Source organism: Vulpes vulpes, chromosome 1 (genome assembly GCF_048418805.1).
Source record: "Vulpes vulpes isolate BD-2025 chromosome 1, VulVul3, whole genome shotgun sequence".
NCBI lineage: Eukaryota > Metazoa > Chordata > Mammalia > Carnivora > Canidae > Vulpes > Vulpes vulpes.
In genome coordinates this window covers 95,890,200-95,908,019 of record NC_132780.1, presented here as the reverse complement: position 1 = coordinate 95,908,019, position 17,820 = coordinate 95,890,200, and the positions used below count along the sequence as shown (strand labels likewise).

At 36.2% G+C, this 17,820-nt stretch overlaps 1 protein-coding gene across 10 annotated transcripts in view; it reads right to left on the bottom strand.

Moving 5' to 3' along the window:
• Positions 1-1,208: 1,208 nt before the first annotated feature.
• The window catches only part of VNN1 (vanin 1), a 36,823-nt gene continuing 20,211 nt past the window's right edge, over positions 1,209-17,820 (bottom strand). For all 10 annotated transcript variants that reach the window (XM_072720870.1, XM_072720886.1, XM_025997839.2 and 7 more), the window contains 5 exons: positions 12,179-12,371; positions 11,205-11,496; positions 10,409-10,770; positions 4,339-4,509; positions 1,209-3,411 (listed from right to left, as the gene is read on the bottom strand). In XM_072720870.1, the coding sequence (XP_072576971.1) occupies positions 3,229-3,411; positions 4,339-4,509; positions 10,409-10,770; positions 11,205-11,496; positions 12,179-12,371 (1,201 nt within the window). In that variant the 3' untranslated portion in view covers positions 1,209-3,228. The remainder of the gene's footprint in view (positions 3,412-4,338; positions 4,510-10,408; positions 10,771-11,204; positions 11,497-12,178; positions 12,372-17,820) is intronic.

Below are 17,820 nucleotides of genomic sequence, written 5' to 3'. Positions count from 1 at the left end.
GTTTTAAGCTGTTACATTGACAGTAATTATCCATGCTACAATGGATAGCTAATATAATTGTCAAAATTGAACAGAAAAAAGCATGCAAAGTTTTTGAAGCTTTACTACTTTGAACTTATCACCACTACAACAATTTTCTTCTTTAAACTGAACTTGTATGATGGTATTAGTGCTTGCCATGATGATTGCTGTTTCTAAATTCCCAGGGGTTTATTTTCTACTAGGTCTTTTTTTGGAAGTCAGTTAATGTCACCCAAAAATCACCAGATGAATTTTACTCATATTTATTGTAGTATTTTTTTAAGAAAAACACCTGCCACAAAAATGTTTATTTCAAAATGCTGTATTGCTGGTATGGATCCCGCTCTCTTTTCCAGAAGGGCATGTTTTGTACAGCATTGGGCAATTTCAGGGCTATGTGGATTGTCTACCAGTTGAGAGATGCTTTGAATTAAAAAGTGTTCTTCATTTCACTAAATTGTATAATGTCAACAGATTCTGCCCTTACTGAAAAAGAACACTTAAGGTCAGATTAATTACATGATTTCATCAATGTGATTTTCTGATTTCCAAACTGCAGAAGATTTTCAATGTCTGATGGTTTCACTATCAGTTCATCACCAGTGCTTCTCTAAGAGGATCTAGTTGAGTCTTGGGGAACCTGGCTAGCTGGATATCCTTAGCCAGGTAACCATTTTGTATAAGATTCAATTTGTGGTGGAAATACAAAAGAAGGGGATTGGAATTTGTATTCGTTTGCTAGGGCTGCCATAATAAAGTACCATGGATTAGCTTAAACAACAAAAATTTATTGCTTCAAGATTCTGGAGGCTAGAAATATAAATCAAATTGGTATCAGCGGGTTGATTCTTCTGAGGGCCTCTATCCTTGCCTTGTAGATGTCCATCTTCCTTTGTGTCTTCATATAGTTTCCACTCTGTGCATGTCTATGTCCTAGTCCTCTCTTCTTACAAGAACACCAGTGATATTGGTTTAGGGTCCACCCTAATGCTGTCATTTTACCTCTTTAAAGACCCTATCTTCAGATCTGTCACAGTCTGAGGTATGAAGTTCAACTTCAATATATGAATTTGAGAGGGCACAAAATTCAGTCTATGAGACTTGTTTAGATAAACTAAAAGAGCAAATAAGTAAAATCATTGGAAGACTTAAAGCAGAGCTGAATAAGAGATATGTTACAGTACAAGTGGGAATGGATTCAAATTTATTATAAGTGACAATGCTCAGAAATTGTATAAGAAATAATACAAGAATCAGGGGCACCCAGGTGGCTCAGTCAGTTAACTGTCCAATTCTTGATTTTGGCTCAGATCATGATCTCAGGGTCATGAAATTAAGCCCCACATCGGATTCTGCACCAGGTGAGGAGAATGCTTAAGATTCTCTCCCTCTGCCCCTCCCTCCCACTCATGTGCTCTCTCTCAGAAAGAAAGAGAAAGAGAGAGAGAGAGAAGGAGAGAGGGGAAGGGAGAAGGGAAGGAGGGAGGGAGGGAGGGAGGGAGGGAGGGAGGAAGGGAGGGAGGGAGGGAGGAAGAAAGGAAGGAAAGAAGGAAAGAAGGATTCAAGAATCAATAGCAACAAAACAGTTAATCATGGAGAATTTCCATGATTCCATGTGTGTATTAAAAGAGCATCATGAATTATGCAGAGGAAATAAAAATTACAGTTAAAAAGCATATCAAAACTATCATAAAATACATACATATGGCTTAAAGAAATCCAGAATGAACAAGTAATCAGAGCTGGGTACAGATGTAGTAAATACCATTTTGAAAAAAATAGATTCACTACTTGTAACATTTAACTTTAAGAAAAATCACTTTAAAACAGGCTAGTAAGTTTGCCACAGGGGAAAATATCAGATAGTATGTTCATATCAGTAGTTCTCAGTTGATTTCCAGGAAAAAATTTGAAAATAAAAACTAATATGCATTCTCTCAGAATTTTAGAACATATTAAATGCAAAAAAAACAAAGACTTTTATGTATCTTATAGTAAATAAATATCAATCATGTTCAAAAATTATCTTCACTTATTTGGGGCATTAATCTACTTAGCACATTTGGTTGTAAGTTAATCAGGGTAATCTTTTGTGTGTATGTGTATCTGTGATGGCATATCATACAAAGCAAATAAAACTATCTTATTCCTCCTTTTATGAAAGAATTACAAGAAAGACACTTAGAGGCAATTTGCCCACTGAGATGTTTTAAAGGTTTTCAATACTAAACTCCATTGTTATTTAACACTTCAGAGCAGGAGTCAACAAACTGTTTCTATTAAAGGCCAGGCAGTAAATATTTGCAGCTTTTCTGGCCATAGGGTCTGTATCATAACAACCCAACTTCAGCACCATAGCATAGGAACAGCCATCAACAATGCTTAAAGAATGTGGTGTGTTCAATCAAACTTTAGGTATGGAGACTGAAACTTGAATTTCAGATCATTTTCATGTGTCACAAAATATTATTCTTCATTTTGCTCTTCTTTGGTTTTCAACCACTTAGAAACTTTCTTAGCTCACAGGCTTCACAGAATCAAATTCAGTAAGTGCCTGGTTTAGAACCACCCTATTAATATGCTTGTAGGCTGATAAAATAGGCAAAACACTACAGAGACACTGAAAAATGTGCAAAAATGTGAAGACACGCTAATAGATTCCTAGGTGCAAGCCTAGTTGCCTTCTAGAGTACATTATTGCTAGGTATGGAGCCAAAACCAATTAGCTAAGGTTGAGTTCACTGATTTTCTAACTGAAATATGCATGGTGGCTAAGCCATAAGAAAATGTTTACACTTTAGACAATCAGAAGTAATATAACTTTAGCAATAAATATATCACACATGCTTTTATTGTGATAGTCACACAGTTATAATAGCTAGCACACATACCAGACCCAGAAACTTGCCTAAGGACTTTAAATGTATTCAATTATTTAATTCTCACCCCCAAGAAATCCTGTAAAATATGGGTAAAACTGTTACTCTCATTTTACAGATTTTACTTTCAAAATTATGTCACAGTTTATCTGGCATCTATTATCTGGGGTGGGTGTGTGTGTGTGTGTCTAAAAAACAGTGAACTATATATGTAAATATACTTGTATTTGCTTGTACAAGAGACCATGACCACTGTTATGGTCTTCATTCTTTTCTCATCCATCATTTTTTAAATTACACAAAATAAAAGAGAACAAATGAAAATATTCTACCAACTTAATGAGCACACAATCGGTATTATGACTAAGAGCATTACTCCTGGTACTTGTGACCTGGGATCTGATGAAGCCTTTAATGTCTGGTCCTTCTCATATATTCTCCCAAACAGAGTAACGGTCAAGAGGGGTCCAGAGAGTGGCTTCATGCTAAACAACCGCCCGTCGCTTGACACCTAATTAAAACACAGAGGAGTTGACTGAGTCTCCCTGTAAGTTATACCACCCCACAACAGCTTCTAAAATTCAGTACAACTAGGTGAAGAAACAATAAAAATAATGTTGAAATGGTATAGAGTATAAGAAGAATCAGAGCCATGGAATCAGCACTGATTCATTTATTATTGAAATGGCTATAATCAATATCTTACCATTTACTTATTTGAAGAAGTATTCCATGAGTCGACAAGCCTAAAGCAATGGGTTTGGGAGTATCTAAGAGAAATCTGGTCTAGTCCTCTCAGACATAATAGGCTCCTCCAAGTGGACAGATGGGATTGATTGAGGGGATTTGAGCTGAGCCTCTGTCATCTCTGCCACTCACTCACCACAGTCTCCCAACCTGTTCATTGTCCCTAGTGCCCCACAGTACCTGTTCCTACAAGGAAGGGGGAATAAAAGCAGAACGCACAGGAATGTCAAGGGAAGAATATGGCTGGGCAGAGCTTGTATGTTAAGGAAATATTTCTGGACTTTCAAAAAAGTGATAGCTTTCTTGCCTATTTCAGCCATTGTCAGATTCTCTCTCCTCAGCTGTTCCTTCTTTCTTTTTCACTCATGAATCACAGAAGGCCTTCCCCGCACAATGAGAGGAATTCTCTTTAACTTTGCTAAGCTATCACTGCCCAAAAGCTGAAGAGTTTCCCTCTGGTGGGGCCAATCCTGAAACCCTGCTTGAATCTTCTTCCTATTCAACAGATCCCAAACAGCTCAGCCTCTTTCCAATAGTCTCCACAATAATATATATATATATATATATATATATATATATATATATATATATTATATTTTGTGATATTTGTAAACACTTAAGAAGGTTTTGTACTCAAGAAGTGTTTCCTCTTACATAAAATGAATTGTCAATATTAAGCAAAAGTTCTTACCTGAAATTCTCCGGGTGCAAGCTGAGTTTCACTTAGCAACACCTCAGGGAAAACATACTGGGTTCCAAAAGTACCACTGAGGGAAAACATTTCAAACCTGGTAGAAGCAGTTTCAACTGCGCCACCACAAGTATGTACATGTGCTGTTTTACACTTCAGCAGAGTACAAATCTAGGAAAGTAAATGCAAACCAGTAAGCCTTAAGCATATACCCTCCAGAACTAGAAATCATATCTATGCCCCTTTGTTTGATAAAATACTTTTTTTCCATTACATTAATCCAGTTCATTGATACATAGCTACTTCAGCTAGTAATAAAAATAAAGGACTTCAGACCCTACCTAGTGCTTTCTGCAACTCACAGTCAAACAGATTAAATTTCTTAAAGAAACAATCAGAGACCTCATCTTTAGCCGTGAACAGCTATACCCTCATCATTCTCAAGCTAGCAATGCTTTTATAATCAAATATTCTATTTTTTTAAAGGATACATCTAGACACTATAATCTCTACATTTTTGCCTATTTGACACAATAAGAGAACTTTAAAGTTGTAATGAACCCTAGAATTGATCTAGAGGCAATCCCTGTGAATTGGAAAAGTCATAGACTTTATATCTAAGCAAGAACTGACACAGTTCTCACTGTACTACATAGTTAAACTAACTACACTGGCCTGCTACATACTTATTGAATGTAAACTTTAAGTATATGAGTCATCTCTCTGTGCAGATGCAAAGTCCTCAAAAGGAAGATCCTATTTATTTAACTCTATCTTGCTGCATCTTCCAAGTCTTATTTCAAACCACCTTCACCTCCTGCCTGACTAAAGCAATAATCTCTAACTGGTCCCCCTGCTTCTACTTTTGAAGTTGGAGAATAAATGCTTTAGAGCAAATGTGTTAAGATGGGATACAATAAGATTTCAGGTTAAGGTAAAATGAACATACGCTCTTATTTTATTTTCTTGACATCTTACTGAAACCAACATTAGGTTTTTGTTTGTTTGCTTGTTTTTTTAAGACATAAACTCACAAGGACAGAATGGGAGGATAGATCATGGTACAATGTTGGAAGCTGGAGTGGTTGATGCAGAAGTAGCAAATGATTTAGCAGACCTAATTGCCAAGTCCTAAACTGGCAATGGGAGAGCCAAGAATCAACCCTATCTACACTGCAGAATACTCAGAAGATTCCATTTCTGGAAGCACTAAGTGCCTCAGGAGCCAGTAAAGTACTGGCTAAAGTAAGGAAAATTTGTGGGAAGTTAAGGATGCCTCAGATACTGAGTCCCCCATCATGGATGTGAAGCTGTCCTTACCTTCTTCCCATAAAAGGTGGAGCATTTATTTCCAGAAAGGGTAAAGCAGATTATGTTTAGTGGAGGTTTTAAATAACCTAGTTGAAGGGGATTTCATGAATGAAACCTAGTAAATGTTGTGACCATCTCCTTCCCCCAGGGCCACATCTGGCAAGGTCATTGCTCCCACCTGGCTCTCTAAATGCTGCCAGCAAATAATTAACCCTTTAGAAATAAAATTGCCAGGGCAGCTCCGGTGGCGCAGCGGTTTAGCGCCACCTGCGGCCCAGGGCATGATCCTGGAGACCCGGGATCGAGTCCCACGTCGGGCTCTCTGCATGGAGCCTGCTTCTCCCTCTGCCTGTGTCTCTGCCTCTCTCTCTCTCTCTCTCTGCATCTCTATGAATAAATAAATAAAGTCTTAAAAAATATATTTATAAAAAAAAGAAATAAAATTGCCAGATAAATACAGGAAAGGAGTCTTGTTAAATTTGAAGTTTAGATAAACTAAAAATACCAAAAATAGTTTTCAGTTTAAGTATGTCCCAAATATTGCATGGAACATACTTGTATCTTTTAAAATATTTGTTGTTTACCCAAACTTTGAATTTACCAAGCCATCTTGTATTTTAGTTTGCAAAATTAAGCAACACTATTAAGGAAGGGAATTAGAAGAATTTTAAAACCTGAGTAACCTGACCCATCTCAAGAGGAAGTCTCCAAATATACTTAACTCAGGGATTTCTTTAACAAAAGGCCTGGATAGTTATTCTCCAGTGAAGCTTAAAATTGGCAAGTATCACTCCTATGCTCAACTTTTCAGTAAGTTTTTGGTAATGTTAAAGGGTAACCCTATATATGAGGAAAGCTTCTAACATGAAAGGGAGAGCAAAATAAGTAGATAAAGGAAATTTGAGGGGAAAAGAAAGCATTTAAGGGGAAGAAACTCCAAGGAAAAAAAGATTTCCTTAATAGCCTCAGAGAGCTAAATACTGTATCCAGAAAACATCAGCAAAAAAATACAAACAAAAACTCATAAAGCAAAAAAGTAATTCTTCAAAAATAAAAACATGTCAGCAAAAATAAAAGACTCAATGCAAGCCTTGGAAGATCAAGAGGAGAAAAACTCTCAGAAAGCAAATGGAGAAAATGAAAAGAAATAGCAAAGAAAAGTTTAAAAAATTAGAAGACCAATCCAAAAGACACATGTCCCCGATAACAGGAGTTCCAAAAGAAGAAATGGAGGGGAGGAAATTCTAAAAGATTTCTGAGAAACCAGGAGGAATAGGGATACATATACAAAGGATCAGGAATCAAAATAACTCAAGAATTCTCATTGTAGCAATACAATGACCTTGATTTCCATACCTAGGGATATACTCCATTAAATATGAAAAGAAAGGCATTTTCCGTCTTTTAAGTTGAAAACATTTCATCACCCACTCACTCTCTTCCCAGAACTTAGAACAAAGGAAGTGTGTGGTATTGTGATTTATAGCAAGAAATATATATTCGGTCTTTTTCTAGTTCCTGACATAGAAGGCCCTAAAATCCTTGGAATTTCCTTAGTGATAAGAGGGGAGATGTGAAAGGAGGCACTTTTTTTATTCATAATGAGCCTCTTTCCACCACACCTGAGTTCATGTTAATGATGAGATTTTTGGAAAGCCTTTAATAATCACAGAATGGAAATGGTTACCATCTGGTAAGAGAGTTGGAAATGTAAGTCTCATCATTCACACCCCCATCTCTGGGGAGGAGACAGGAGCTGGAGGTTAAATTAATCACCAATGGTCAATGATTGAATCAATTGTGTCCATGAAATTAAGCCTCCATAGGAACTACTAAAGTATGGGGTTTAGAGAGATTTCAGGCTGGCAAACAAGAATGCCATATTTACATGCCAGGAAGGTAGCACAAGCCAAAAACTCCATGGGGACAGAAACTCCTATGCTTGGGACACTTCCAGATCTTGCACTATGTATCATGTCCTCGATTGTTCATATGTATTCTTTAAAATGTCCTCTGTAATAAATTGTTAGTAGTACATAAAGCACTTTCCTGGGTTCTATGAGCCATTCCAGAACATTAGCAAATCCAAGGCAGGGATATGGGAACCCCTGATTTACAGTCAGGTCAGAAAGCACCTAGACTTGCCACTAGTCTCAAGCGGAGAGGGGACCAGACTTGTGAGACCAAGTCCTTACTGTGTGGACTCTGCACTGGCTCCAGGTAGATGGTGTCAGATGTAGGCTGCTCCTTCTCCCACTCTCCCATAACAACTGCTGTAAATCTTTATCCAATATTTTACCATCTTCTACTCTAAAAAATGCTACAAGCTCCTTCTTTACCCACGTCCTTAAAATTCACTCTAGAATACTTGGGAAATCTCTGTGGCAAGATGTGGAGTTATTGTATCCTTATTTCCTTTAATTTCTCTTCTCTCAGTTAAGAAATAGATTTTGGTGTTAGGGATTTTTCTAGCATTAATTATCATCACAGTTAGACTATAAAAGATTATGAATATAATACCAAAATCCCTCATCCTCAATCTCAAGATCAGACTTCTCTAAAAATAAAGGCTTTGTAGCATTCGACATTGTGACCTAATTTGAACTAATATAAGGCTATTATGTTTTTATTTAAGCTATTTAGGGTAAATAGTCCCATGTTTTCCATCAGTCATATTAACATGTTTGATTTGGGGTGCTGCCCCAGATTCTGCTGGTGATATTGGGTACCATGGTTCCAGGTGAATGTTCCAAAAATACTTCAAAACCAACATCCAAAATGATCTGAGCATCTCCCCACTGCCACTCAATCTGCTCCCACTCTAGCATTCTGGTCTGTCAGAGCATTATATTCACCCAGCTACTCTTGCCAGAAACCTGGCACACTCCAGTTGCCTCATTCTGCTTTCCTATTCTGTATCAAATTAACTACTAAGTTAAGTTTTCTAAATATTGCTTGACTCCAAACCCTGCTCTTATTCCAACATAATCTTGGTACAGGTCCTGATAGGACTATTCTAGTAATCTAAGTAGCCTTTTTGCCCTAGTTTCATCATGCCACAGTGATCTACTCAACAGCAGATCTGATAACATCATTCCCTTGCTGAACACCTTCCAACAGAAGACTGTCACCCAGAAAATAAAGTCCAAACTTTAGGAATGACTGGTAAGATTCTGTCAAATGTGATCCTGCCTCTAGGTTCATCTTCCACCAACCCTTGTTTCTTACATTATGCCTTAATAACAATGACCTGCATACCCTACTTCTTGACACATCCACACACTTGCTCAAATTCCATTCTGTCTAGAATTTCTTTCCACTCTTTTCATTTGGATAAAAGCATAAGTCTATATATCATGTCTCTGGAAACTTCCCTGAATCTCCAGATTAGGCCAGGTAGAGCTTGTTAGTATTCCTACAACAAAATGTGGATTCTAAGTTCTATCACATGCCACCTGTATTGACCTTATTTATTCATATGTCTATCCCTGCTACTAAATTCTTCAAGAGAAGGGCCTTTACTTATTCATCTTCATATCCAGTAGCACTGAATATATACCTACTATGCAGTAGGCACTAAAGTAAATGTCCAAATGAGCAAGCATTGGTAAAGTGTTTGTCATATAGCAAACAGAATATTGTACAATGGGTTTAGGTCCAGCACTCAATAGTTTTCAGTCTTAAATGAGTATGTGGATAATTTCACATAATATGTCCCTGATAAAGCTGAGCATAGGATGTCTGAAGTACCTAGACCAGGTAGGGAGGTGGGAGTGGTACTACCGAAAGTGCCAGGGCAGCCTTCTTCGTGAAGACAATACTTGAAAAGCACTGTGAATGGTGAATAGTTGGGGCCATCATAGATAAAGGAAACCACCTGTGCACACATGCATAGGGTCTGCAGATGCCCACACAATGGGGAAGAGGAAAGGTCTCAATATGAGAGAAGCCCAGGGCACATGTGAGAGAAGTGAGAGAAGACAATGGAGACTAGGAAATGGCACATGTCAAGAATTTATGAGTATGTTTTGTTAAGGAATTTGATTTGCCCACTAGAAGACAGTGAGGGATTTTAAGCAAGAGAATAAAATAATCAGAAATGGCTTTTAGCAATTTTTGTAACTAGAGTGCAGGAAATGGATTGGATGGGGCTGAAATGTCAACAGGAAGCCTTGAAATAGGATGGGAGCCAGTTTAGGGAAGAGGAGAACAGAATGAGAGGAATATGAAAGTTGTTTGCTCATAGGGGTCACACCTCACCAGGCTATAATAGTTCCCCCTTTAATGTTGAGGGAAGTGAACTATCTACTACATATCTCAGAGGTCAACTGTATATATGTCTCCAGGACATACTTAGTGTCAAGCTCTTAATGAAACATGCAATGATAAGCTTTAGTGGACATATCAAAAAAATGGATAAATTTATTCAGGAAGGAAATATGAGAGGTTAACAACCATTAAAGTCATCTGTAACTTAATTATTATATCATTTTAAATACAGGTACTGTAAATAAATCTTCTGCCTTTTCTCTAGCCAGTTTCAAATCATACTGACAACTAGGATTTCAAGTTTTAGCACATAAAAATTCAAGATGCCCAACTAAACTCAAATTTCAAATAAAATTTTTAGTGTACATGTATCCAAAAAATTGAGGCATACTTATAATAAAAATAATTCATTGTTTATCTGCAATTCAAATTCAACTGGGGGTCCTGTATTATATCTGGTTAACTTCCCTGCGACCAAAACAATCATTACCTGTAAATAATACCTCCCTTCGACAACATGTAGTCCATCAAACGCCCCTAGGGCATAAACTTCATCTGTTCTCTTTTCAGACATCTTGTAGCTTAGATGACAGCAGAGTTTTTTCTGACAAACTGTGTAATTTCCTGTGACTCTTGTGAGCTCCAAGAAGGTGAATTCATCAAAAAAAGCAGTACCTGTAAATTCCTGATTTTCTGTTGGGAATGCTTTTATACTACTGGCATAAGAAGTCCAATTCACCATGATACGGTGATGTGTATAAGAATCCAGTTGTGAGAGGAGAAGTTTTCCCTCTTTTGTCTTCATATCATAATGAAATGCTCTTGGAGAATCGGGTGCGTAGATGCCACTTCCTGAAAGTGATGTTGGAAATAGCATTTAAAATAGAAAAGTGAAATGGAATTGCATAGTTGTTATTGTTATTTTAAACTCACATTACCATTTACTCTAAGTTATATACATCATTAATTATAGTAAAATATATTGAAAAGGACAACAAGTGAGAAGAAATCAAAGTATGATACTAAGAGGCCAATAAGAGAAACTTTCATGTAAGAAGTGGTGAATTTTTGAAGGGGAAAAAAAAGTATACATATAAATGGAAAAAAAACTGAATAAATCTACAAAACAATTTGGATTGAGACTGATTCTACAGTATGTCACCAGCTAGATATGCAAAAATTAAGAAAATATTATATTAAGGAGTATACATGTTAGCTAGAAAAAATATTTTTTCTTGTACTTTTTTGATTACAAAAGTTTGTAAATTTTAGAGCTTACACATTACCTGTCATTCTTTTTGAGGGGTGATGTATATTGGATGCAAGGAAGTTGACTCCCATGCCCATTGCCCAAGCTGAGTGGAATTGAATAGCTGATAAATGTGGCAAAACATTCATCCATGCTGTCGGGAAGACTATGGTATCCACATGGAAATCTTTCACCAGAGTAACAGCAGGATCATAGAAGAGTATATCAAAGCATGTGAAAATGCCAAATCTTCCAAAGTTGGTGTCAAAAGTCACAACTTCAGGTTTCTTGGGTACATTGAATTGATTTTCACCCATGAAAAGGTTGTGCTGTAAGAAGCGGAAGATGAAGTGGGTAAAAGTCTCTTTTCAGAAGTTGGCCTGGGTGTTACTGTGCCTGAAAAGGTGCAAGCCAACATCTCTTAGTGCCAATTTAATCCATGACCACTGTCTTCACAGGGAAAAAGTGTAAGAGAATCAGAGATTACTACAACTGATAGGAGCCTTTGGTTCAATATCCACATTTTATAGATATGTAGAAGGAAATCCTTAATTATTGAGGCCCTCTTGAATCTTAGAAAGACATAGGAGTGAAATAGATAACTTCTATTTGCCAAGAACACTTAACTCTTTTCTGTGGAGAAAGAACTTTCTTTGCTTCTTTCTCTTCAAAACCAAGTCTTTCTGGTAGGTAGTTTTTCCTTCTAGTCTTGACCCAATGCCAAGGCATGTCTTTAAAAGGACAAAGTCTAAAAGGCAACATTATATGTCAATGCAGGTACCTCCTGCTGATTTTCATACACTTCCACAGATATATTCCTGTGTTCCTAAATGCATAGGAAGCCTCCTGAGCCTCTTCATAGGAGCTTACCACACCTAATCATTACTTACTATGCTTTGTCTCTAGTCTGCTTCTGAAGTATACTTTTTACCAACACTAATTATTTTTCTTTCTTGTCCACTTTATTTTGTTAAATACTTAGTAACTGAACTGTTTGCAAATTAATTTTACCTTATGGTAGCGTGCCACCAGTTTTCCCTGAGAATCAAACACCACATCAGTGTTGTATTGATAACGACCATCGAGGGGACACTGAGAGTCACTGGCATTGCATGGCTTCTTATCTCCAATATTAGCTACAATGTAGATAGAGTTGTCCTTGGCCAGGCAGCTGAGTCTTTCTTGCACTGGGGTGTAGCCAAACCTGATATGTGTTTATTGGAAAAAGAAAACAAAAATGAAGATTTTCTTTTAATAAAATTCAGAATTATGTTGTCTAAACCTATTATGTTATATATGTGAAAATAAATTCTAAATAAAATCATAGAAGGGAAGGATTAAAACAAGAATAGATTTCAGAGGAAGTACATGCTTGTGAGAATTTGGTTGTAGGAAACTCTTCTAGGACAAGATTATAGGCCAGGTATTTTTTTCATCAGAGCATTTGTCATCATATATAATAATCATGTATTCTTTATGTGTTTGTCTTAAGATGTGTGTCACATCTCATGGATATTTGGGAGCAATGATACACATCTTCTGTTCACTAACCCTGGCAGAAAAGAGGAATAAAAAAATATTTCAAGTGAAAGAATGAAAACTTAGAATTACAATTCCAGATGGCAGAGTAGGAAGGACCAGGAATACATCCCTCCACCTAGATAATATTTGTATCGGCAGAATCTAACCTATGCAACTATTTTGAAATTCTGAAGTCTATCCCAAGGCTTGTAAATTCCAAGGGAAGGCTTGGAAGGCAAATTGTAGTCAATTGCAGTCAATTTCAGCTCTTAGCTCAGCAAGGGCTACCCATGCTTTACCCCACATCCATGCAGGTGCCTGGAGCACCATGCAGGCAGCTTATTGGGACCAGGTTGGACAATAAAAACCCTGTCCTCCAAATATCAGGGATTGTGTTCTGATCACTGATAAGTGCTTCTGATCATGGAGGTGCAGACACAAGGGTAGGCAGCCATTTTTGTACCCCATTACCACCACAACTACCATATTATTGCAAGTCCTTCCCCTACTAGCTGAAGTAATTTCTAGAGGATTTAAAGAGTCATGGTTGTCTTCTCTCTCCCTTCCTTAATTTTCTCCATTTTCTCTTTTGGGAGTCAGTCATTTAAAGACTAGGACATAAAAAAGCAATAATATACATAGGAGAATTTAGAAAGTCAACACATGTGGTCAGGGAAAGACACAGGCTAAGAAAAGCCCTCAAAAGATCTTAATTTTAAGATCTTAATTAAGATCTTAAGATCTTAATTTTTCCTCAAGCTTATGCCTAGAACAGAAACAGCCTACAGGAATCAAAACAACCAAACAAACAAAAGGCACTAAACCCTGAGGAAGGGGAAGAATTTGATTTCAGAATGATCACATTTAAGATTCAAATATCAATTTATCAACAAAAAAATCACAGGCATGCAAATAAACAACAAAGTATGGCTCATTCAAAGGAAAAAAAAAAAGAATAAACTAATAAACCTACAGAAATCATCCTACGGAAAGACCACATGGCAAACCTACTGGACAAAGACTAAAACAACTGTCTTAAAGATGCTCAAGAATTAAAAGCAAGTGTAGAAAAAGTCAAGAAGATAACATATTAACAAAATGGAAATATAAGTAGGGAGATGGAAAACCTAAGAGGAACCAAAAAGAAATTCTGGAGCTGAAAATTACAATGACTAAAATAAAAAATTTACAAATGGTATTCAAAGATGAATTTTAGCTGAAAGAATCAATAAATTTAAAGGTAAGCCAACTGAAATAATCAAGTCAAAATAATGGAAAAACAAAAAGATTGAAGTGAACAAGGCCTAAGGGAGCTGTGGGACACCACAAAGTGGACTAATACACAGATTATATGAGTCCAAGAAGAGTGAGATAAAGAGACAGAGAGATTATTTGAAGAAATCATATCTAAGAACTTCCCAAATTTAATTAAAGACATGAATATAAATAACCAAGAAGTTCAATGATCTCCAGGAAGGATGAACTCAAAGACACCCATACCAAGACATGTTGTAATCAAATTGTCAGAAGCCAAACACAAAATAAGGATTTTGAAAGCCACAAGAGATAAGTGATTCATAACATACAAGGAATCCCCAATGAAATTATCAGCAGTTTTTGATCAGACACTTTAGAGACCAGAAAGCAGTGGGCCAATATATTTAAAGTGCTGGAAGAAAAAAAATATCAACTAAGAATCTGGTATCCAGCAATACTGTTCTAATGTGAGGGAGAAATTAAGACACTCTATGCTAGTATCTTGCAAAATAGATTTTAAATTAAAAAAAGATTACAAGAGACAAAGAAGGACAATTTATATTAATATTCACAATACAAGAGAACTCTTAAAATTCAACAACAATCTGATTTAAAAATGGGCAAAAGACTTGAATAGTCTTTTCTTAAAAAAACAAAAACAAAAACAAACAAAAAAGAACCAGCCATGCAAAAGGCCTATAAGCATGTGAAAAGATGCTCAACCTCACTAATCACTAGGAAAATGCAAATCAAAACCACAATGAAATGTCACCTCACACCCTTTAGAATGTCTACTATTTAGAAAAAAAAAAAAAGGAAAATAACAAGGGTTTCTGAGGATGTGGAGAAATTGGAACACAAAGGCGCTGTTGGTGAAAATGTAAAAATGACATGATTAGGAAAAGAACTGCCAGGAAACCAGTAGTCCCTCAAAAAATTAAAAATAGAACCAGCATATGATTTAGCAGTTACACTTCAGGATATATTTCCAAAAAATTGAGAGCAGGGTCTTGAAGATACATCTGTATACTTATGTTCATGGTAACATTATTCACAATACCTAAAGGTGGAAGTAACTCAAGTGTCCATCAATGGATGAAAGGTAGTAAAATGTGGTATACATACACAGAATATTATTCAGCCTAAAAAGGAAGGAAATTCTGACACGTGCTATAACATGAATGAACTTTGAAAACATTGTGCTAAGTGAAATAAGTCAGTCACAAAAAGGTAATATATAGGTAGCTAGCATAGTCAAGAGTAGCCAAATTCATCAATATAGAAAGTAAAGTGATGACTGCCAGGGGCTACAGAGATGGGGAAATAGGGAGTTATTGTGTTCTTTCTCCAGCTTTACTGAAATACAGTTGATATTTAACATTGTGTGAGATCAAAATATAAAATGTGATTTGATACATGTATATATTAATGTTTACCACAATTAGGTTAACACATTCTTTAGTATAATTACTGTTTTATTGTTAATACGGTGAGAGCATTTAATATTCACTCCCATTGCAACTTTCAAGCAAACAATAGAGTATTGTTAACTATAGTCACCATGATATACATTAGATCTCTGGAACTTACTCCCTCTTATAACTAGAAGTTTGTATCCTTTGCCTAACTTTTGTCTCATTTCCCCCACCAACTATTATTCTCTCTGCTTCTATAAGTTTGGCATTTTTAGACTCTGCTTATAAGGGAGATCATGCAGTTTTTGTCCTCTGCCTGGCTTAGTTCACTTAGCATAATGTTCTCAGGGTTCGTCCATGTTGTTGCAAATGGCAATATTGCTTTTTCATGGATGAATAATATTCCATTGAATATATGTATATAACACATTTCTTTATCCATTCATCTGTTAAAGGTCACTTCATTGTTTCTATGTCTTGGCTATTGTAGAAAATGCTGCAATAAACATAGAGGTGCAGATATCTTTTGGAAATAATGATTTCACTTCCTTGTGGATCATACAGTAGTTCTATCTTGAGGAAACTCCATACTGTTTTCGACAGTGACTGCACCCCTTTATATTCCCACCAACAGTAGAAAGGGTTTTCTTTGTATTCTCTTCAGCATTTGTTATCCCTTATCTTTTTGATAATTCCAGGAGATTTCCAGTGGGCGTGAGATATCATACAGTGGGTTTGATTTGCTTTTTCTTACATTTACTTGATTAGTGATGTTTGGGGAAATGTCTATTTAGATCCATTGTCCCTTTCTCTCCCTTTTTAACTATTGAGTTGTGTGAATTCCTTACATATCTTTGGATATTAAGCCCTTATCAGATATAAGATTTGCAAATATTTTCTTCATTCTATAGGTTGCCCTTTCATTTTGTTTCCTTGGCTGTGCTGAGCTTTTTACCTTGAGGTAGTTCTACTTGTTGATCTTTGCTTTTTTTGTTTATGCTTCTGGTGTCATATCTAAAAAGTCCTTACCAACTCCAATGTCAAGATATTTCCCCGTTTTCTTCGACCGTCTTACGGCTTCAGGTCTTATGTTTAAATCTTTAATACATTTGAGTTAATTTTTGTGAATGGTGTAAGATAAAGGTTCAATTTTGCTCTTTTGCATATGAATATACAGTTTTCCCAACACCAGTTATTGAGGAGACTATCCTCTTTCCACTGAGTATTCAAGGCTGCTTTGTCAAATATTAGTTGACTATATACACATGATTTATTACTGGGCTTTGGAGTCTGTTCTACTGGTCTATGTGTTTGTTTTTATGCCAATAAAATAGCACAGTAAGTTTTGATTACTATAGCTTTCTAATATAGTGTGAAATCCGGAAGTGTGATGCTTCTGGCTTTGTTCTTTCTCAAGATTGCTTTGGCTATTTGGAATCTTCAGTAGCTCCATACAAATTTTAGGATCTATTTTTTTCTATTTCTATGAAGATACAATTTTAATTTTGATAAGCATAGCACTGAATCTGTAAATGGTTTTGGGTAGTATGAATATTTCAACTCTATTAACTCTTCCAATCCAAGAACACAGGATCTTTTCATTTATTTATGTTTTCTTCAATTTCTTCCCTTAATGTCTTATTATTTTTGGTGTACAGATCTTTCCCTTCCCTACTTTTATTAAATTTATTCCTAAGTATTTTATTATTTTTGGTACTTTCTAAATGAGATTTTTTTTTTAATCATCATTAGTATACAGAAATAGAACTGACTTTTATATATTGATTTTGTATCCTGCAACTTTACTGAATTCACTTTTTTTTTCCAATTTTTATTTGGATTCTAATTAATTGGCTCCAGGTGTAGATTTAGTGATTTATCATTTATAATAATATCTACTGCCCATCATAGTTAAGTGCTGTCATTAATATTCATTATTCATCTAGCCCATTTCCCCACCCATCTCCCTCCATCAATCTTTGTTCTATAGAGAACTCTAGCTATAGAGTTAAGAGTCTCTTATGGTTTGCCTCCCTCTTTTTTTTTTCCTTCCCATATATTCATCTGTTTTGTTTCTTAAATTCCACACGAGTGAAATCATATGGTATTTGTCTTTCTCTGACTTATTTCACTTAGCATAATATACTCTAGCTCCATCCATGTTGTTGCACATGGCAAGAGCTCATCCTTTTTGATAGCTGAGTAACATTCCGTGTGTGTGTATGTGTGTACACTACATCTTCTTTAAAAATTTATTTGTCAGAAGAGAGAGAGCATGAGTAGGGAGGGGGGAAGGACAGAGAAAGAGGGAGAGGGAGAAGCAGACTTCCCACTGAGCAGAGAGCCCAATGTGGAGCTCAATCCCAGGACCTCAAAATCATGACCTGAGCTGAAGGCAGATGCTTAACCAACTGAGCCACCCAAGTATCCCTATACTACACCTTTATCAATTAGTGAATG